The sequence below is a fragment of the Petromyzon marinus genome, chromosome 38 (genome assembly GCF_048934315.1).
Source record: "Petromyzon marinus isolate PM22_M1 ecotype Great Lakes invasive population chromosome 38, UKy_Petmar_22M1.pri1.0, whole genome shotgun sequence".
NCBI lineage: Eukaryota > Metazoa > Chordata > Hyperoartia > Petromyzontiformes > Petromyzontidae > Petromyzon > Petromyzon marinus.
The window spans coordinates 6,688,219-6,711,686 of NC_133704.1; the positions used below are offsets into that span (position 1 = coordinate 6,688,219).

Here is a 23,468-nt window from a genome sequence, read left to right on the forward strand (position 1 = left end):
CTCCGATTAGCACGGTTGGCTACGTACGGTGGGAAAGAAGTTCAGCAAACATACACGCGTATGTTGGTGGCAAGATGTTATCTCCCTCGCCTGGTACGCTTGGAGGTTGTGCGTTCTATCCCGGATCCTTGACGATGCCTGTTGTACATTTGAAGTTTGCGTGTTCTCTCTTCATGGTGGTCACGTGGATTTTTTTTCCCCGTTCCTCCGGTTTTGTCCATCTCTACATTTATAAACATGCATTTAGATTATTTGGCAGCTACTATAATTCGCGAATATGATTATGATGTAAGCCAAATCTATAATCTATCATGTCTGGCCAGGTCACCTCAGAAAAAGAACGAATAGGTCAGTGGGCCTCACCAGTTATTAAAACAACATTCAGTGTGTGTGGTGTGAAAATAAGTAATATTTAAAAATACTTTTTTTTAAACACGCTTTAACGAAATGTGCCGTACTCGTAATGGCAGGACTCCACGACTGCAGGAAGTGGCCCCGAAGCTTGCCATGACGTAACGTCAGTTGAGCGTGGACAATTAGACCCAAGCCGAAACATAACATGTAAAAAAAGATGGTTTACAAATATATTTTTCATGGTAGAATATAGTATTGTCACCAGTATGACATAAGTATACCAAGTTTGCAGTCGAAAGCACATTGGGAAGTGGGTTAAAATTGAGTTACAAGATTTGAGGATACAACAACAACAGACAGAGTGAGTTAAATAAAAGCGTGTAATAAAAGCACGAAATTGATTCATCATATCCAAATTTAAATGACACCGAATTATTAACATTCTTATTGCCATTCCGATGTGTAAAAAAAAAATGCGGGAAAATCACTTTGCGTGGGCTTCCGCGGATTTCTATTGGCCCCTGGAAGTGGGAATTGCGTTTGGCAAGCCCTGGGACTGAGGCCATCTGTTGTGTTCGCAGCTTTTCAATAATTACTTTGGATTCAGCTGTACCCGTGATCCATTCCCTTTTAATAAAATAATCATGTTCTACCGTGCCTGGGCGGCAGTGAATTTTCAGTCGCAATATCCACCTTTACGCCATGACGTATATAATATATACAGTTGTGCAGCACGTATGTGCATGCGCATCTGCATTCTGGTGCCATATTTACCGCCGAAAAAAATGAATGCTCAATTAAAAAATAAAAATTGTGGGGAAGCTGCACGATTGTATGGTTGTTCGCGCACTGCACCTGCAAGCCAAACATCGGCGGTTCGACTCGATCGCCCGGCCGCGGCGATTGAAACAACGGTGCAAGTTTCTCAAATCCCCATCACCACCTCTGTCCACCCAGCAGTATACACGGATATACTGCGCATGTGCTGGGGTAAAGTGTGGGTGCTCACGCCTCTTCGAAGACGAGAGGGGGCTCTCTAGAACGAGGCCCTCTTGCCAGCGGGGGCATGAGCGAGCAATCGCAGGGCTGCAATTTTACCACCTTTAATGGCTCAGTGAGTTACGGTTTTGTGTCAGATGACTGAGCTGGCAATGCCGAATTCTTTAATTATGAATGTGGGTTTCAGCCAGCGGTGATGAAAATTCATGCCAAGGGTTATAGCAAGTCAATTTTAGCAGCCCGGTCAACAAAAGTTGCACCAACACTTTCTTTTCTTTTTAATGTTTTATAGTTTATTTTATTCAGTATATTTCTTGATCCGAAGATTAAAAATAGATAATTTCCCATTGTTTTTTAGTCTGCCACGTAATGAACGTCAGGGCATATGAGATATTAAATGTTGGATGAGAGGCAATTTCATGAACCTCAAAAGTAGTTCCCTGATATCACCATCCACGAGTCCGTTCTCTAACGTGCACTGATGTTACACTTCTCCGCCCAAGTTCCGCATCAAAACGTCTTCATCTCGCGGCTTGACATGGACACGCATCGCAAATTGAAGTATAATTAGGTAAAATGGCGTTTTTTAAAGAAATAAAATCGACAAAGATCTATTCAATGAAAGAGTAACTCCGTGAACTGCTGTGATATGGTGCAATGTCGTTTGACTTTTAAAGGCGGCTGATCCGAACAATGGCAGCAGCATGTGCAGCTCAAAATTTACATTTATTTTAAAACGGTGCCCCGAAGGGACGCTGCCTGATTGCGGTTGTTATCTTGTGTCTCCACAGCTGGATCCCAAGGGCGTCCCAGAAAAGGACTGGCAGGAGACGGTCATATCCATGAACGAGGTCAGTCGGTCTTTACGACCCCCGGCGCAGAGCCAGAGGAAACACATGGGAGGCTTGCACGTCGGTCCTGCTGGCCGCGATTTCATTAGCAACTGCCGCAACAATTTTTGCAATCGGCCAGGTAGCCCGGAGGTCAGAGTTCTGAGCCAGCATGGCTGAAGTGCTGGGTTTCAAAGCTTCAAATCTAGAATTGCTGGGTTTCAATCGGGGTTTTAGTCACCTGCGATTTAAACCGGGCATGCGTGTGTAGCAGCGACTCAATGGTGGCAACCCGGTCGCCAGTGGCTGCACAAAAAAAAAGCCAACATTAAGCTGTGGGGTTTCACTGAATGTGACCGATTTCCAGGTTGTAACAGTTAAGCATTGCTTTGCGCGTCGTTCAAAGTACGCCAATGTCAATCTCTATAGGGATATCAAGGAAATAGGCCCACTTGAATAGTTCTTTGCTCAAGAGGTTCTGTGAAAATTTCCTGCACAGCCATTCTTGGTTGCACAGGGTTGCACTGCTCTGAGATTTTCAAATGGATTCTATGTCTTAGGACGTGATGCCCAAGCACACCACGAATAGCATTGGGAAAAAAGGGGGGCAAATAACCAATTAAGGTAGCACACTTTTTAGCCGGATGGCGATGCGGCCTTCATTTGGAAGGTCCATGGGTTCAAATCCAAGCTGAGGCGGTCAACTCAGCCCATCATCCCTCCAGGGTAAATGAAATAAATACCACTGCTTGCATGGAGAGACTGCAGTGGTTGTCCTCCTGAGGAACAGCTCCCTGCCATTAGGAATGTGGAGTTTACACCGGGCCGACTCGACCACAAGCGGAGATGAGTTGCACCCCGTCATTGTTTTGCGCGTGGGAATGCAGGCTGACTTTCTCGGCGGCAGTGAAAGTTCATTTATAGAAACGATGTTTTCTGTGGATACCGAAATATGTCAGAGGTGAATGAAAAACACATGTTTGCACTCTTAGAGCTTGCCATGAATAATGCGGTTTAACATGTGCAGTGGCTCTACTAAGCAGCAGTACTTTTCTCTCCACGTGTTCCATACTAACAACTGCACTGTTATAAGATAAACAGTCTCTCAACTCTTAACCACTCCATATGTGTAATGAAGAAGGGCCATTGACCCAAAACGACGCCTATTATATATACTTACATTTTTATGGCCGCAGTGTTGTTCACGAATATGTTTTTTTTTAAGTACCGTGTCATATGAACACATGCGTTGCGATAAGACGCCATGTTAACAACTGTACTGGTGTAAAAGGCACTGCTGTTATCGTTAGTTACAAAAAAACTAAAATTGGTGTTTCCCGGGCGCCGTCAACGCCAAGTTGCGAGAACAAAGAATCCATTTGGAAATCTCACTCATCAGCATGGTGCCCGAGCGTGGCTCCCCGTATTATTATCAGCAGGCATGTTCAATCCACTGCTGCAATTAAGTCTTATCGATGCCATCACCAGCACCTGGACATGAGCCGATTTCGTCACTCCATCTCCTCGGTGGACGTGACTGTCACACGTGTTTTCCATCTCCCCTCATTACTGTACTATACCGTCACCTAATTCGCACGGTTGGCTACGTACGGAGCGAAAGAAGTTCACCATACAAAAATACTTGTAGCATTTACAGGGTGGAGTGGGTAGCGCTGCGGTTAGCACGCTGCGCTATTGAACTCCGCCACCTGAGTTTGAATTCTGGCCCACGATAAGGCATCGATGATTTCTTAACCGCACCGACCGGCGTGGTGAAGTATGATCGAACCAAACCCCCGTGACCGACACGGTATATGGCGAGGCCTAATCCAGCAGTGGATTGACAAAGGGCTGTAAATTATCACGGTAGAAGCTTGCTTTAAGCATGCGAGGAAATCATGCTCGCATGACACTGGTGCGAGCAAGGAAAACGCCGACTTTTGATGCAAGCACACTTTCCGTGCAAGGACACTGGGCCTTGCTCCCAACGGTGTACTTGTGTGCAGCTTGTACTGTATTCGGAAAACTTACAATGTCACCTTAATTATTCAAGGCCATCCTTTTTTGCGAGAGCGATTTTCCGCGGACGTAAGCTGGAAGTTACTTCGTTGCTTTGAGGTTAATTAGCGTAGCCGGCGCATAATTTCATCGCGTTCCGAATATAATCCCCTCTTTCACGGTTCAGTGAGCTGATGTGCCAGTTTACGCCCCTGGCTGCCAGTCATCATGCTCACCGTAAAGAGGGCTGACAAACAGATAGTGATGGATGTAAATTGGATTCATTGCACCTTTGACTCGCGCGCAAAGGAACCCGTTTTGAAAGCGGTAAACACTGGACGAGGTCACCCACTTCTCGCCGCTTTCATTTCACAAGCGGAAATTGGAGAGCTCTTGTCCAAGCGATTGGGTAAATGCATGCGTAGGATTCTGGCCTGTGCCTCCCACGTATGAATAAAAAAATATGTTTCGTCCATTGGCGTATTTATTTGCTCCCCAGACCCAATATTATGAATCGGCGAGGTTTGTTTTAAGTAAGGAAACTCTGAAATGGTTTTGACCTTTTGTTAAACATATGCTGCTGGCTTGCCAGGCGTAATTGGCAAGAGCACTCCATCTGAGGTGATGGGTTAGACCATTAGCTGTTATGCTGGGGGTTTATTTTGGGATAGATCGCATAAACAAATTACAAATAATGATTATTCCGTGCAAAAAGGGAAGAGGCTTTCAGGCTCTTCCCGAACATAAATAGTCATGGAACACAACATCGCATTTTTTGGGTTATGTTTTATTATAGTAAACCATTCGTTTTGATGATTTAAAAAGGTTCCACCGCAGAGTTGTTCCATTTGTCAGTAATGGTATTCGAGTTAATTCTGTTTAACAAGGTGACAACCCAAGAGACCAGCATGCGGCTTCGTTTGCAAGAGTGGCCTACGCGGTCGTTGTACCATTGTGTAGGTTTTCGCATTTTGTGCCGTACTGCTCACCAGCGTGGTGTGGCAGTTGTGTCGTGTGTTGTTCACCGCGATGTCCGACGTTTTGCTCCACGTTCCGGAGCAATTTACAGCCCCGTTTAACTCAGTTCAATTAAACTTCAATTCCTGGTGCGAAAGGTCGGGCGTCATGCAGGAGGATGCGCGGTACAACCCAAAAAACATCGGAGAGTTATACAGCAACTTTATTGCTCAAATTTTACGATCATATATAGACAATACAGGGCCCCGTCATGTAGGGGAAGTGCTCCTGCCAATGATATCGGCCAACTGAGTGGCATTTAAATTCTAGATTTGAAGTTTTCGTGACTGGTTCTTTCGGTAAAGTCACGTAGGTAAAAAATAAAATAAAGTTAATCAAATCACGACGTTTCGGAAGCAACACAAGCCTCCGTCATCAGGTGGGATAGTCACTACAGCAAATTACTTCTTGCTGTGTCTATCCCGCCTGATAACGGAGGCTTGTGTTGCTTCCGAAACGTCGTGACATTTGTTTGACAATCCTGACCTGGATGGTGACCCACAAAAGGTGAAAGCTTGTCCAGAGTTTGTTCGCTTGAATAAATGTTGCTGGAAAATATTTGTTTGGAAAGCCCATAGGGCTCATAGAACACATTCTCCTGCGGAGGGAGCTGGTAGGAACGTTGGGTTGCTCGGTCGATGGCCAGGGTAAACGGCGGCACCACGTGGTGTATTCTGCAAATATGCCTGACTGTGAGGGCAGGCACAAGCAGGCGTGAGTAGGTTAAACGTTGAGTTTTATAAGGGCACCACGGGGTGACCAGCCCCTCCCCACCCCACCCAGCCCCACCCCACCCAGCCCCACCCCCCACCCAGCCCCACCCTCCCCACCCAGCCCCTCCCCACCCAGCCCCTCCCCACCTAACCCCTCCCCACCCAGCCCCTCCCTACCCTTCCCTCTCCACCCAGCCCCATCCCTCCCACGTGGACAGACATCCACAGACATACACAATTAATCCCCTGCCTCCTGTGAATTAATCCCGGTTGGGCTTCCAGTCCACTACGTTTCCTACCAGTATAACATATCTTTCATTTTCATGCAAGGAGATGAACAATGGTCTGATATATCATTCGTGTTATTTCAAACGCAAAGTTAATTTGCAGTCAATGCCTCCCTTTGGGCTTTTTGCTCATACTGCATTCCGAATTTTACGAATGTAACACTTTCCAATGCCTCTTTGGCCTGCTTATTTTTTTTGCTTTTTTTTTTGTTTACAGGGTTTTTTTTCCCATTCAGTTTTGGTTCCACTTTGTTGCGGTGCTTGTTTGCTGACGTTTGGTTGTTGTCATTCTCCAATAATCCTCGCAGTATCGGTTTTTGGCTTACCGTCGAACAAAGACGGTCACCACATCGCGCGCTGTCAGATGCGCTTCTGTGGCCGTCTGGAATGCTCTTCCGTCCCATATTAGGAAGCCACTGCAGCTATGCATTTTTAAATCATCTAGATTGAAAAACTAATTTCCTTAGAACTGCTTTTTGTATTTAGTTTGTTGTTCTTCCCCCATACCTCCTATTAGCACGGTTGGCTACGTACGGTGCAAAGTAAACTTTTAAAACTTTTTATTTTACCATTTCAGGCCCACTGAGCTATAAAGTATTTTTTTCAGAAGCAACCTGGCCACAAATGATAGCGCAACGGAGTGGCTTAACGTGTGTAAATTAAAATTTTGATTTAAAGCTTTCGTGACTGCAGTGATTCATATTCTTGGTTCTTTCGGTAAAGTCACGTTGAAACAATGTTTCCCTTCAACGTGACTTTTAAAATAGTTTACTTTGCACCATACGTAGTCACGTTGAAGGGAAACAATAAAATAATAAAATATATAAAACTTCTATATTTTATTATTTTATTGTTTCCCTTCAACGTGACTTTACCGAAAGAACCAAGAATGTGTGTAAATTTATAGCAGCCAAATACTCTAAACGCATGTTTCTAAACGTGGAGGGAAAAACCGGAGAACCCGGAGAAAAATTCATGCGAACACAGGGAGAACATGCAAACTCCAAATATACGGGATCGAACCCACGACCCTCCTGTATGCAAGGCGAGGGAGTTAACATCTCGACACTGTGGTGCCACGACATACCCTCGCGTTGTATAAATACACGTGTGCCTCGCGTTGAACTCCCGACACCATGGTACATATCGAGCATGAACCACCTGGCTTGCAGTGTCGTCAGTATTGCCTCGTTCCCATCGCCAGCGTGCCATGTATGGAAAGCAGGAAATAAACAGAGCCTGCAGGATAAATGGGCAGTCTAAAGAGGAGAGATTTCAAGACAGACTTAAACATATCTCACGATTTTTTTTAGCAAAGGCCCCATGCTAGCACCTGGTTGACCCCGAAGAGCCCGGTTTTCCCAGATGCCCCCCCCCCCGCCCCGTGATTGCTTGAGGTGGCCAGGTCGCTCAGGGGTCAGAGTGCCGAGCCGGTGTCGCTGACAACCTGGGTTCAAACCCAGGTTTCAGTCACCCGTGATTAATCCAGGTTCTCAAAGGTTATACATGGGAACCTGAGCTGGTAGACTCAGCCTGGTCAGCAATGGCTGTGAAAAAGCCATCGAATTATATTGGGGTTTTCACTCGATTTGGCTGAATTGCAGCTCTGAGAAGAAAAGAGATAGATTTGACCAATGTGTGGATTTAAATGCCGCTGGAATGGTTTCGCGAAGTAGTTTTGTGAAGTATACTTCCGTGGGCCCGTTCTCTAAAACATAGGGCTGCACCGCTCTGTAAAGATTTACGAATTGGAATGTGAAGCCTCGTAACATGACAGCGGTAGCACAACTGGCATGAAAGAAAACAACCCCCCCCCCGCGGCCTCCGAGCTCCCTTTTTGACCAGAACTACTCACCTAGAACTCAGAATGAGCTGTGGCATTGGGGATCGATGCAAAAGCAAAACTCGTGGACCACGGCACCAGGTGCTTAATCGAACTTCCCAACCGTGTTAGCGTTAAAGACACACAAGCTTCCAAAATGAAAAAAAAAACAGATAGGCTCCAACTTAAATTAGTCTTACCTGACTCCCATGCCTACATTTAACCTCTATACTATCACTTCTTGACCTCCGCCCTCTGGCCCGTCGAAACGCAAAAAACCCGTCAATATTCCCAACGATCGTTATAATTCTTTTCGGGATCGCGAAAGGTGACGGTCGCATGGGGAAGCCTTCCATCCAGCAGTGGAATGACCATGACCAACGATGATTATGATAATGATTGTGATTGTTGTTTTGCTTTCCACAGATCGAGGTGAAGCTGTCAATGAAGTTCACGAGCCGGGAGTACAGTCTGAAAAGGATGCCCTCTCGCAAACAGACCGGCGTCTTCGGGGTTAAAATCAGCATCGTCACCAAGTGAGTGCCCTCAATAATAATACTTTTATATTGCTTCATTCATGCCAACGGCATCCCCCAAATGCTGTACTTGCCCAAGCGTGGCTCTCGCAATGCGCATCAGCGGGGTCCGGGCCTCAACTGGGCCTTCATGGAAATAACGGGGTGTTCTTAACCATTTACTGTTCCGAGACATCTGCAAGTTTGCAAGGTGGGTTGTCCCATTTACGGCTGAATCTTAGAATGCACAAACGGTTCAGCTTTAATTGTATTTAGAGAGGCGTAGCGCCGTTTATTTTTAAAGACATTGCACTCACCGCAAAGAACTGTAGCGCACGACTGCACTCTACAATAGCCGGCGCCAAACTGTGCCGCACACCCTTCCGCATGGCCTTGTGGGAGCCCCGGTTCCGATGAAGTCTTTTATGTATACGTCATCAGAACGGAACCGGAAGAAAAACTCATGAGATACATGTACGTCATCGGAACGGGAAAGGCTTAAGAAGATTCATATATATCGGAGCGACGGCACCTCTGAATTTGCTCGGCATTACGAGGAAAATCTTGTACATGGCTACGTACGCTCCTTGTGTCAATCTACTGCTGGATGGGGGCCTCTGTTATCCAGTAGTTGCCGCCCCACGCCATAGCAATGATACGGCAACCACAGCAGTAGAGTGCAAACAATCTTGATTTGAAGCTTTCGTGACTGCAGGAATCCATACTCTTTGGTTCTTTCGGTAAAGTCACGTGGTAGGTAGATTAAAAATAATAGATCCCGACGTTTCGATCGCAACGCAAGCGACCGTCATCAGGTGGGGCAATCTACCTACGTGACTTTACCGACAGAACCAAAGAGTGTAGGGTGCAAACATTGGACGTTGCTTCACTGCTTACCGCGCAGCCCCTCGGTGGCCTATAGCAACCTGATGTGCATGGTGGTCGCCAATCCAAGCGCTGACCAGGCTCGCACACCGTGCTTGGCTTCCGAGATCTGATGAGGCTGGACGCATTGCGGGTCATTTGGTAAAAGTAAGATGGATAAATAGATGACATTTAATTGAAGCCAGGTTAGGGCTCGTTGAAAATAAACGACTTTTATTTAACCGCGCGCATCAGTCTTTACGTATTTGTTTGCTTTATTATGTTTAAGGCCGGAAACTGTGCACCTCTAGCATGGACAGACTGGCGCTTACCATGAGAATGTGGAATTTCCACTCGCTGTGAGCCACCCGTGGAAATGCGGAAATACGCCACTCCGTTTCTTGCTTACTCGGTTGGGGGAGGCACTTTGATTTAACTTGCACCGGTTACTGTGGCACAATAGATTCTATGAAGCGATATCAATTATGAATAATCACACTTTCATATCCGAAAATTATATGCAAATTAAATGATAATTCGACCATTTAGGCTAATGGTGCGAACAGAATTGCTCAAATGAGACGGCGGTGGGTGGGGGGGAAGAGGGAAAACAATACAAACGAACCCAAAATGAAGAATTAAAGAGGCAAAAAACTGAACTGATTCTTTCACTTGAATCGTGGCCCTGAGTCGTGACTTGTTACTCCGTAACGAGCCACAGCAGCGTTGGGAAAACTCCGATAAGCACGGTTGGTTATGCACGGTGCGAAATAAGTTCTGCATATGTACATACGTGCGTACGCACAAACCGCGCAAGCAGACGCGCTCCGCCTCTCGCCTTCGAGATTCCCAGCCCGCACGCGCAGGAGTGATCCGGCGGTACGATTTCAGAGAGCTTTCTTACTCCTCCAACCGAGGCTGCAATTTCCTGAAACCCGCAGGGTTGCTTGGAAGCGCAATCGCCGTCATCGACTCCAGAAAGGAGGAGGGGGGGAAAAAATGTATGAAAACAAAATAGTTCTCATGTTTTCGTAAGAAGCTCACTCCCACGCCCGTGCCTCCTTCGACGCTGTTCGTGGGCAGTGATGTCTGAGCAGTAGTTCGGCTTCAGTGTGGCGGCGGGGGGGAGCTGATCAGCAGCGTCTTCTGTAAGTTCATCTCGGGGTCGGTCGTGAGCGAGCCACTGGACGGCTTCAGGAGGAACCACATTGTGGATATCCGAAATTCTTCCTGGCGAGCGACCGAAGCAGGCTGTGGTGTTACCCTGTAGTCCGTGGTTTGAGATGTAGACTCGGGTGGATATTCGTAGGCTTGTACAGAGACCCATAGACACGCATAGAGATCTATAGAGACACCCCTAGAGATCCATAGAGAGACCCATGGGCGTGCATCGACACTTCCTTATTATATTCTTGGTTCTTTCGGTAAAGTCACGTAGAAGGGAAACAATAAAATAATAAAAATATAAAACAATAAAATTCTCACGACGTTTCGACTGCAACACAAGCAATCATCATCAGGTGTGAAAACCACAGAAAGAAGATTTGAAAAAAGTGGCGTTTTTTTTACGTTAGCACCAAGGATAGCGATTTGACAGTTTGTTCAGATGGACGAGTCCATCTTATGTTCGGAAAAGAGGAGGGGGGAGACGAAAATAATGGATGCGGTCTGAAAGCCACCATAAGCGTGATCAATCAATTTAGACCCGAAATAGTTTATCAAATCCTTCCAATGATTGCTAAGCCAGAATCCATCTTCTCGGTTGAAATTGTCTCTGTGTTTGTATATGTGGATAGCCCTATTAGTATAGCCAAGAGGCCGATTGGCTAAATATTTATTTTATTTATATGTTTTCACCCATAATGCTCAGCAACAACGCAGAATGAGTTTGTGAACTTAAAAGGCATTTGTTTGTGCGGGACACAAAAATGCCAGAAATTAACAGTGCAAGTCTTTTTTTTTGGTCGTGAATGGATGGTTTAAAATGTTTATTTTGCTGCAAGCGCTACAAGCCTCTCGAGGCACAGCTGGGAGTGAACGGTAAATTAACTATTTTTTTCTGGCTGTGATATAATCCGTAAAAAAACCCCATCATAACAGCGGTGAAAATATTTACCTCTGACCGTTCGATCAGGACCCCAAAAGACAAAGACAGCGATCCCCCGTGTGGCCTTTGACAGACTTGAGAGGCAAGTGCCGTTAGTGAGCACCTATTCATGCTGGCACAGCGCACGAGGGGGTGCTGTCTGGACTCAGCACCGCATCTGGTAGCCTTTGTCTCCCCAGTGTGTTGATTTTTACACACTGCACCAGGTACGCATTTAATGCTGAGTCAACCGAGGTGAAGCTTCTGATGGCTCTCTCGATGTGTGTGTTGGATTGAACAACCCGCAAACGAAGACCGACATCGTGATCGCAATTGAGGTTGCCCACGCTCGGGAATCGAACTCGGATGGCCAGGTTCATAGGACCGTGCGCGCCAACCGCAAAGCCGCCACTCCTGCCCACATTGGCGGTGTGGAACATACGTGGCGGTGGTGTAAAAACATCACGTCTTAGAAGCTCCTCGTGTATGTTCTCTCCTGCCTTTGAGTGAGCATGGGGGAGCTTTCTGCCACCTTAATTCCATGTGGCACCGCCACAGGACATCGGTTGGCGCTGAGATTATAAGCCAGAGTCGCACACACACACACATGTGCAGGGCAGGCGGGTGGCTTAGAGGGAAAGCCAAAGTGACAGGCGTTCCACCGTCTGCAAAATCGATTACACGCTACCAGCAGCAAATGGTGCCCTTTATGCCGATTCCTTTTTTTTCCCTCCCCCCCTTTCCCCATTTTCAAAACCAGACTTGGTTCTCATCCAAAGGGAAACGTGACACTGGAAGCCGATGCAGCGAGGGTCGGCGACAGTAGCAGCGGGAGGCCTCCGGTTGTCTCGTGCGGCGGGGCCTTTTAGGTGGCTCAGCTGCAGCAAGGACAATTTCAGTTTGCGTAGCGGCTGAATGCAACCGCATCCCAAGATGCTTTACAAAAAAAAAAAGTGATAAACTACGTGGGGAGTAGATGGCTGGGTAGGAAGTCGGGCCAGGCAAGCAATGGGAGACAGGAAAGGAGAGTCCCGACCGCATAGGTTTTCGCGGTCGTGCTGTGCAGCGCTCTGATGTGGTTATCGGGGTCGTGCCGCCCCCACGACCGCCGGTGTGGTTCGGCGTCGCGACGCTTCGATCCGCGCTCCGCGAGCTTCTTCGGGAATTCGAGCGAAACTGTCGGACAATGCGCGGCGCAACCCGAAAAACACGGCACAGCCACGAGCAAAGTGCCGCTGCCCAGCGCCCAGCTACAGCGAGCCACGTGCACAGCGGCGGGGCAGCCGGTGCCAACGAGCCCCGGGGCCTCGGCCGCTTTGTGATCAGCAGTGGCGTGTGACATAGACGCACGTTTGTTACGTCATCACACATCCACGCCGCTGCTAAGACTCGCTAATAGTCTGGGCCGAGCGTGTCCGAGGCGCACATTTCAATCGCGATGTTTGAGTTTAAGTTAAGCCTCTTTGCATCTCGGAAAATGTCGCAGGCTTTTGCCGGCTTACGTACGGCCGCTGTCCCTAAATGCAGTCACGTGGTGCGTTCTTGGGAAGCGAACTCGCGCGCGTTGTGTGTGTTTTTTGTAGCACGGGGCTTTTTATAGGAACCCTCTGATGTTACATAATGAGGGCGTGGCCGCCAAAGGACGGAACACGTCCCCTGGGTCACGTCCACCGCGGAGAGATGGAATGGTGAAATCTGCTTGTTTTGCAAGTGCTAGGCGGACTGTTGCATCGCAGGGTTGTGAGAGAGGGCAGCGGCTCAAAGATGAGGCCTTCATCCAGCAGTGGATTGATCATTGATGATGATTGATTATAATTACACTACGATCCCACCACCTGTTAGCTCAATTATACACCAAAGCATTAGGAAGGCAAGATAGAAATGTATTCTGCTGATGAGACCAATAAAGGCCAAAATCGTGCCAGTTTGCTTAATCAAATCATGCACAACGATAATGGTCTGGAAAGTCAATTTGGCTGATGGACTAAATTTTTGTTTGCGGAGTTACGCTACGTGCAGTGCGTCTAATGTGCAGCGCTGAACGCCTAGTTCCTTCCAGCGTCTCGGCTGCGTTGTAGGAAGCACACATGTTGGCCTCTGCATGCGTAGCCAGCCCTGTTCCCTGTCCTGGTTTTCCCAGCATCGTCCTATTTTTGAGGAAGACGTCCTGGGAAATACACACGTCTTTCCGAGACGTTAAAAGTCTCAACTTTTGTCACTCGCATAATAATAACAACAAGATAAATAATGTTACACCACTCAATGCAATGCATTCACGAGTAGTTCTCCCCTCTTCCGGCTTTGTCAGATATTCCTCTTCCAGTAACACGTCCTGATTTGGTTGTTCTTCAGAGGTGGCAACCCTAGCCGTGTGACTGTGTGTCGCACACACGCACGCACGCACACACAGAGCGAGCATAGACATGCGCACGTGTTTATCGACGGCAGGCGGGAGCGCTCCAAGGTGCCGTACGTGGTGCGGCAGTGCGTGGAAGAGATCGAGAGGAGAGCCATCGACGAGGTCGGCATTTACCGCATCTCCGGCGTCGCCACCGACATCCAGACGCTCAAGGCGGCGTTCGACAACAGTAAGCGTCGGGATGCACGCATACACACATGCACGCACGTACGACACCGCCACCCTCCACAGCTTCGAGTCCATGCGTCTCCTAGTCTCTAACGAACCGTAAGCATGCAATACGCCTGCTACCCATATATTTTCTTCCACATACAAAAATTCTAACATATATTTTTACACATGGCGTCAACCGGCCTTCTGAGAGTTACATTTTTCAGCAGCGTTGGTTTAATTCAAGCAATCTCTGGGCCGGTTTAGACATTCGGTCACCTGTCAACTGGGTTAGGCTTGCTTAAACCAATGCTGGTGATCCGCCAGTTGTTTACAGGACTCCGTTCTTCTTATAGTAGCCATTCAGAGTAATTTGTGATGTATGGATGTTGAACTTGTTTCGTAATGCATTAGTATTGCACGAATAAATAATATTAGGAAAGTTGGGAGGCTGGCGCAGTGTATCAGAATCTTTATTTATACTGGAGGAATCCGATGAGCTATAAAGCTCTTTTTCACAGAGTTACAGTGTAATGGTGAGCAATCCACAGGTCGCCGGATTCGATCTGTTCTCCCTATTTGTCAGTCAAAACGATGGACAGGTTTTTATTACTACCACCAATACTCTGACTAGCCGTGGTTTCATGCACGTCACCTCTGCCCCGACTGCAGACCACAAGGACGTGCTGGTGATGCTGAGCGAAATGGACGTGAACGCCATCGCGGGCGTGCTCAAGCTGTACTTCCGGGAGCTGCCCGAGCCGCTGCTCACCGACGAGAAGTACCGCAGCTTCGTGGAGGCCATTGGTAAGTTACGGAGATGCAGGCCGCCCCCCTACCCCCGCGCCGCCACCCTCCGCTAGCAGGCGTAGTGGTGCAGCAATCCATCAAAATGACTCTGGGCTCGAAGGCAACGTTGCATTCTACCACCCTTTGCTCACCGAGTGTCAAAATTCGAGTGCCGATTGATTACTCAACGACCCGAAGTCTTGCCCGGAGTACTTTTTGGACGTATGCACGTGCCACTGGGCTGAACTGCTCTGTGTGTGTGTGTGTGTCACTTGGTGGGGAGTGATCGTAGTGTCACGGTTAACGCGCTTTGCGACGAACCCGGAGTTAAATTCTCGCTTACAGCCAACAACGGTGACACATATCTAAAGTGGTCCTGGGCCTCCCCCGGGTTAACTCGGCTTTAAACGAGTACCTGATGCAGCGTATAAAAATCTGCACTGGGGGAGTGGTGTTGGCCACCCATCCAGCAATTGTGCCAACAGTCCGGTAAAGGCTACATGGGGGGCCTTTGTCTTTGTATCACGTGGCAGCGCTCTCGGACCCCGTGGCCAAGGAGAACTGCATGATCAACGTGATGCAGTCACTGCCTGAGCCGAACTACACCACCTTCATGTTCTTGCTGGGCCACCTGCGCAGGTGAGGCACCACAACACCCAGGTCTCCCTTTAGTGAAGTGTCACATCACCCATGTCTCCTTTAGTGAAGTGTCACATCACCCAGGTCTCCTTTAGTGAAGTGTCAAATCACCCAGATCTCCTTTAGTGAAGTGTCACATCACCCAGGTCTCCTTTAGTGAAGTGTCACATCAGCCAGGTCTCCTTTAGTGAAGTGTCAAATCACCCAGATCTCCTTTAGTGAAGTATCACAATACTCAGGTCTCCTTTAGTGAAGTGTCACATCACCCAGGTCTCCTTTAGTGAAGTGTCGCATAACCCAGGTCTCCTTTAGTGAAGTGTCACAAAACCCAGGTCTCCTTTAGTGAAGTGTCACATCACCCATGTCTCCTTTAGTGAAGTGTCACATCACCTAGGTCTCCCTTAGTGAAGTGTCACATCACCCAGGTCTCCTTTAGTGAAGTGCACATCACCCAGGTCTCCTTTTAGTCAAGTGTCACATTACCCAGGTCTCCCTTAGTGAAGTGCCACTTCTCCCAGGTCTCCTTTAGTGAAGTGTCACATCACCCATGTCTCCTTTAGTGAAGTGCACAACACCCATGTCTCCTTTAGTGAAGTGCACATCACCCAGGTCTCCTTTTAGTCAAGTGTCACATCACCCAGGTCTCCCTTAGTGAAGTGCCACATCACCCAGGTCTCCTTTAGTGAAGTGTCACATCACCCATGTCTCCCTTAGTGAAGTGTCACAAAACCCAGGTCTCCTTTAGTGAAGTGCACATCAGCCAGGTCTCCTTTTAGTCAAGTGTCACATCACCCAGGTCTCCCTTAGTGAAGTGCCACATCATCCAGGTCTCCTTTAGTGAAGTGTCACATCACCCATGTCTCCCTTAGTGAAGTGTCACAAAACCCAGGTCTCCTTTCGTGAAGTGTCACATCACCCAGGTCTCCTTTAGTGAAGTGTCACAACACCCAGGTCTCCTTTAGTGAAGTGTCACAACACCCTGGTCTCCTTTAGTGAAGTGTCACATCACCCATCTCTTTTAGTGAAGTGCCACATCACCCATGTCTCCTTTAGTGAAGTGCACATCACCCAGGTCTCCTTTTAGTCAAGTGTCACATCACCCAGGTCTCCCTTAGTGAAGTGCCACATCACCCAGGTCTCCTTTAGTGAAGTGTCACATGACCCAGGTCTCCCTTTAGTGAAGTGTCACATCACCCATGTCTCCTTTAGTGAAGTGTCACAACACCCAGGTCTCCTTTAGTGAAGTGTCACAACACCCTGGTCTCCTTTAGTGAAGTGTCACATCACCCATCTCTTTTAGTGAAGTGCCACATCACCCATGTCTCTTTTAGTGAAGTGCACATCACCCATGTCTCCTTTAGTGAAGTGCACATCACCCAGGTCTCCTTTTAGTCAAGTGTCACAACACCCAGGTCTCCTTTAGTGAAGTGTCACAACACCCTGGTCTCCTTTAGTGAAGTGTCACATCACCCATCTCTTTTAGTGAAGTGCCACATCACCCATGTCTCTTTTAGTGAAGTGCACATCACCCATGTCTCCTTTAGTGAAGTGCACATCACCCAGGTCTCCTTTTAGTCAAGTGTCACAACACCCAGGTCTCCCTTAGTGAAGTGCCACATCACCCAGGTCTCCCTTCGTGAAGTGTCACATCACCCAGAACTCCTTTAGTGAAGTGTCACATGACCCAGGTCTCCTTTAGTGAAGTGGCACAACACCCAGGTCCCCTTTAGTGAAGTGTCACATCACCCAGATCTCCTTTAGTGAAGTGTCACATTACCCAGGTCTCCCTTTAGTGAAGTGTCACATCACCCATGTCTCCTTTAGTGAAGTGTCACATCACCCAGGTCTCCTTTGGTGAAATATCACATCACCCAGGTCTTCTTTAGTGAAGTGTCACATCACCCAGATCTCCTTTAGTGAAGTGTCACATTACCCAGGTCTCCTTTAGTGAAGTGGCACAACACCCAGGTCCCCTTTAGTGAAGTGTCACATCACCCAGATCTCCTTTAGTGAAGTGTCACAATACCCAGGTCTCCCTTTAGTGAAGTGTCACATCACCCATGTCTCCTTTAGTGAAGTGTCACAACACCCAGGTCTCCTTTAGTGAAGTGTCACAACACCCTGGTCTCCTTTAGTGAAGTGTCACATCACCCAGATCTCCTTTAGTGAAGTGTCACATGACCCAGGTCTCCCTTTAGTGAAGTGTCACAACACCCAGGTCTCCTTTAGTGAAGTGTCACATACCCAGATCTCCTTTAGTGAAGTGTCACATGACCCAGGTCTCCCTTTAGTGAAGTGTCACAACACCCAGATCTCTTTTAGTGAAGTGCCACATCACCCATGTCTCCTTTAGTGAAGTGTCACAACACCCAACAAGTGTCACAACAACAAGGAGACAACAAATGTCACATCACCCAGGTCTCCCTTTAGTGAAATGCCACATTACCCAGGTCTCCCTTAGTGAAGTGCCACATCACCCAGGTTCCCTTAGTGAGTGTCACATCACCCAGGTCTCTAGTGAAGTGTCACAAACCCAGGTCTCCTTTAGTGAAGTGCCACATCACCCAGGTCTCCTTTAGTGAAGTGTCACATTACCCAGGTCTCCCTTTAGTGTTGTTCCACATCACCCAGGTCTCCTTTAGTGAAGTGCCACATTACCCAGGTCTCCTTTAGTGAAGTTCCACATCACCCAGGTCTCCTTTAGTGAAGTGTCACATCTCCCATGTCTCCTTTAGTGAAGTGTTACATCACCCAGGTTTCCCTTAGTGAAGTGTCACATCACCCAGGTCTCCTTTAGTGAAAGTGCCACATCTCCCAGGTCTCCTTTAGTGAAGTGTCACAAAACCCAGGTCTCCTTTAGTGAAGTGTCACGATACCCAGGTCTCCTTTAGTGAAGTGTCACATCACCCAGGTCTCCCTTAGTGAAGCGCCACAGCACCCTCGTTCTGACGTTTCGCTGCACGCGCTCGGAGCTTCTCAAGGAACCGAGCATTCAACCTGAACACACACATCGGAGAGCGAGAGATGGCTCGACTTGACAACTGGGTTGGAAAACAACGAACGTCACTGGCGTGCCGACACGCTTCGTTGGGCACGCACGCCGGGCCCACTCATCGTCGGGGAAGCAGTAGAAGCGGCGGCGGCGGCGGCGGCGGCCAAGGGGCCGGGCGCTTGCGACGCTAACGTCGATCCGGTGTGCGCGACGCAGGGTCGCGGAGCACGACTCGGCGAACAAGATGACGCTGCACAACCTGGCCACGGTATTCGGCCCGACCCTGCTGCGGCCCTCCGAGAAGGACTCCAAGAGCTCCCCGGCGGCCATCGTGAGCGTGGACAGCTGGTCGTTGGAGGTCATGGCTCAGGTTCGTTTCCCCGCATAACCCGAGAGGGGTGGGAGGGGGGGGGGGTTGGCACCGGTGATGTGACGGCGGACGCCGTTGACAGATAAACGCGCGATGAAGGCCGATGACCGATTCGCCTGGAATGTACCCGATCTCTTCAGACAAGGTTTGAGCCTGGATAGATGTTTGGGGGGTAACCACTGCAAGGCTTGCCAGGTGTTACATGTGTTGGGGGTCAGGGTTGCCACCTCCTGAGGTACAAACAAAAACTGAGACGTATTATGGGAAGAAGAATATCTGAGAATAACAGATGAGGGGAGACCTACATTTAGATGCGTTGTCTCGAGTGGTATATTGTTACACAACTGATAAATCAGGACTTTCAATGTCCCAGAAAGACCGACAGATTTCCCAGGATGACCCTTAATTTCCTCCAATTTCCATCCACATGATGCCAAACACTCAATGGTGTTGGCCAACATCTCAAAGGCAGAACCCTTGTGAAAATAAGATCTTGAACTTGAGCTTCATTTGGTAAATGATTGGCATTATTATTAATAGTCACCTTTTAAAATAACATGTAGGCTTTCGCGACCAATATGATCCATAATACAGTTAAACCTTGGATTGCAAGTAACTTGGTCTGCGAGTATTTTGCAAGACGAGCAAAACATTTCAATACATATTAATTTTATACACGAGCGAGGTCTTGCAATACGAGTAGTACGTATACGCTTTGTCTGCCGAGCATCACGTGATCACAACTGATATGCGAGTGCTTTGATGTACGAGTGCTTTGGATTACAAACACGTTTCCGGAACGAATTATGCTCGCAATCCAAGGTTTTACCGAAGAGGTTTTTGGGTTACATCGCGTAATTATAAATGTGTCCTTAAAACCGCCACCACCCACACAGCCAATTAGTAAGGTTTGTCACGTAAACAAAACGTGTCAATTACGAATTGGCTGTGTCGGGTGGTGGCGGCTTTAACAACGCATTTATGTTTACGCGATCTAACCCCAAATACCTCTGTTATGGACCTTTTAATAATATTAGTAGAAGCCAGGTGAAATTTATGATTCCCATGACTATTTTCCCACATGTCAGCCAAATACATACAGGCCCACATTCTTCCAGTGCTGGATCACAGGCCGCAACCACTGCCCGGCACGTGTGTACTGCACAAGTCTGAACATTTTCATCCCAGTAGTGTCAGTTTCTTATTTTGGAAAAAAAATCTTATTTCCAAAAGTTGTCCGTTAGCCGCACTGCAATTATAGTATTCGGCAGTATCCAGTTTCCCCATTTTATTAAATGAATGTTAAACGAGGGAGTTGGTAAGATGTTCTCCTGCTGCCCAGGGGCTGCTTGGGTTGTGTTTTTTTATTTGGACAGGCCTCAGCGAGGTGGTGGGTGGGGGGACGTGTGACGAGGTGGGGGTCTCACTGGACCTCCGCCCCTCACCCTCCCCACCTCGTTACATCCTTCACCGCCGCTTGCCCTGGGAGACGCAGCAATCAGGGTGGCAGGACCATTCGTCTCTAGCCCTGACGCACGTAGACTTCGTCAGTTGCTTCCCTATTATTGGCCTAAAAGCGAAAACAAAATAGCAGGGCAGGAAATGGGCACTTGTTGGTTTGGTGGGTGGAAACAAAATAAGACATTTTATAGCAACGAGATGCAATCACTCAGAGGCTGTATAGATTTCCAGGGGGGGCCTCCCAATGAGGCAGACAGTTGCCTTCAGTGCACGCTTTCTTGTTTAATTACGCACGCATGGAACCCTTGGGCACGCGCTCTCACTTAGGAATGCGAAGACGTTCACCGTGGCTTGGTGGACTGGGAGTAAGTTGGTAGATAACTGGTCGCCAGAATCTGTATTTATTATTTTGCAACCATACTCGATGTGGTGTGCCTCGGGTTGCCACCTGGCCTGGTTTTATCAAAATCATCTTCTTTCTCGGTTAACTTTCGAGGGAAATGAGAATAGGTTTTCCCCTTTTTCTGGCAACAAAACAGGTGTTAAGATGTTTAAAACACCAAACTGAAACCTTTCACAAGGAATCATGTCTGCAGTAACCACAATGCTTGTGGTCAGAATGCAAACAAAAAACATGCTCTGACAGTATATGCATTGTCCTTGAAACTGATTGGTCCACACCAGAGACAGCTTTCTTTTGAGCCTCGTCTCAAAACGGTGTTAGACCAGAGGATGCTAAAAGGCCTTTCAGTTTCAAAGACAATGCATATATTATCAGAGTGTTTTTTTTGCATTCTGACCACAAGTATTGTGGTTAATGCAGACATTATTCCTTGTAAAAGGTTTCAGTTTGGCGTTTTCACAACTTAACACCTGTTTTGTTGCCAGAAAAAAAGGGGAAAACCTATTCTCATATTTTGGTACTGGCAAAGGAGGTGCCATGATATAGAGGGAAATTTGAATGTTTTCCCAGGACATAATAGTAACAGTTTTTTTCAGTTGCATAATAATACATGACTCAAGAAAATTTGTTTTCGTGAAGTTCTCCCCTTTTCTGTTCAGTGAAGTACTCAAGTTGTATTTGTACCTCCGACGTGGCAAACCTTACTTACATGTGTGACAGGTGCCAACCCGGAAGCCACTGCAGCTATGCACTTTTAAATCTAGTTTGAAAACGCATTTCTTTAGAACTGCTTTTTGTGTTTAGTTTATTGTCCTCCCCCCCCCCCCCCACCAGACATCCCGATTAGCACGGTTGGCTACTACGGTGCGAAAGAAGCCCACAGTGGCGAGATGTTAACTACCTTGCCTGGTATACAGGAGGTCGTGGGTTCGATCCTGACCCCGACGCCTGTATATTTGGAGTTTGCATGTCGTCCCCGTGGTGCTGTGTATTTTTCTCCGGGTCCTCCGGTTTTTTCCCTCCACATTTAGAATCAACATGCGTTTAGAGTATTTGCCTACTATAAATTTCCACGTGATATACCGCTTCGTTGAGCTATCATTTGTGGGCCAGGTTGCTTCTGAAAAGGAGCTTACATAGCTCAGTCGGCCTTACCTGGTAAAATATTTGTTTAAATATAGTTTTACAAACACACCCGGCTGAATTGAAGCCCTCCTCATGCCACCCCCTGTGAGAATCACGCACCGAGAACGGCACATTGCGCAAGCGCACGCGGAGCGTCGCGAAGCGGAGGGACTTGAGCAGCCGAGGGAGTGAAGTGGATTCATGGGAGAATGTTCTGAGCAGAGTTCCCAGGAAGTCCCGAGTTTCCGCCCCGTTCCGCCCACCCCCATCTCCCCCCCCACCCCGCGCATGCAGAGAAGTGTGCGCTAGGCGCCCGGGCTTAGCCATCTCGCAGGGCTGGGCACACTGCATAACCTGTGTCGAAGTTGTGTGCCGCAAAGCAGGCACCCGTTGCCCTTCGCCAGTGTCCAGTGTACACTCTTGTATGGACTTGAACGCCCCCGTAAACTATCCATGACCGAGTCGGACGGAATCGCGCCCCAATCTCGTCAGATCTCTGAAGCTAAGCAACGATTTATACTCCAATGGGAGACTGCATGGGAATACCAGGTGTTGTGGGTTTAGGCTGTGAGGTGTCCAGGAGGTTACAGTATAGCGGTCGATTTTATTAATTAATCTGTGCAGAGCTTTTGAGTGTTAGCCGGTTTATATACTTGGTGGGTTTTCTCCGGATGCTCTGGTTTCCTCTCATGCGCAGCCAAACACTCATTAATGGAATTGCCCAACATGCCAATGTAGGAGCACTCTCCTGAAACAATACTAATACCAAGTGAGGTTTGTCTACATGTACATAGGGAATATTTTGTTATTTCATTTTGCATGTCACCGTAATGCCACTGTCTCTGCAAGCACACGCATCTCATTTTGCACGTTTTTACAAATGTTGCTCTCTTCCGTATTTTGTTTCCGTTTTGTGATCCGCACCAGTGTCACGAGATGAGGAATCCGTTTGGAAATCTCACGGAGCAATGCCCCCTGTGTGTCGGCTAACAGCTGCAGAATATAATTTTCACATAACTTCTCCCAGGACAATCCTTCAAGTGGCCTTTATTTGTCCTTTCTGCAGCAGGGTCACATTTTCCCACGCACTCTGATATGAGATTGTCGCATATTAGTGAAACCAGTACATATATATAATTATCAGAGCTGGAAATTGACTAAATAGAGTTTAAAGCCAGAGCTTAGATGATAGGCTTTTATATTTTTTACATGGTTGTTTCTTGGTGCCTCCGCTGACACCATCATCACGTCACAATCATTCATCACGGTTGGGTGGCTGCACCACCGCCCCCCACCTCCCCCCCCCCCCCCACATTCGAACCCAGAACCTCTCGACGTTGCAGGCTCGGCGCTCTGACCTCTGAGCAACCCGGGCTTACCTAAAGCAATTTATTTTTTTGTTATCTTCATATCCATCAAATGGAACAGTATCTGAACAAAATGTTCTCGTCGCGCTCAAAAAAAGAGTTTGGCGGCATTTGCGGCTCCCTGGCAGCGCGCGCGCAATCTCGACGCTGTTACGATCAATCGCGCAAATTTCTACCGGGCGATGACGCTGCCATCCGAACGTTTGAACGCGTGGTCCCAGCTACGGTGCTGTCTGCACAAACCGACGAGCTTTGAATAATCCCAAAG

The 23,468-nt window shown here is 47.8% G+C and overlaps 1 protein-coding gene across 3 annotated transcripts in view; it reads left to right on the plus strand.

The window, feature by feature from the left end:
• The window catches only part of LOC116950195 (breakpoint cluster region protein), a 131,625-nt gene that overhangs the window by 100,382 nt on the left and 7,775 nt on the right, over positions 1–23,468 (plus strand). For all 3 annotated transcript variants that reach the window (XM_032967788.2, XM_032967790.2, XM_032967791.2), the window contains 6 exons: positions 2,145–2,204; positions 8,447–8,556; positions 13,934–14,073; positions 14,727–14,861; positions 15,377–15,482; positions 18,691–18,844. In XM_032967788.2, the coding sequence (XP_032823679.2) occupies positions 2,145–2,204; positions 8,447–8,556; positions 13,934–14,073; positions 14,727–14,861; positions 15,377–15,482; positions 18,691–18,844 (705 nt within the window). The remainder of the gene's footprint in view (positions 1–2,144; positions 2,205–8,446; positions 8,557–13,933; positions 14,074–14,726; positions 14,862–15,376; positions 15,483–18,690; positions 18,845–23,468) is intronic.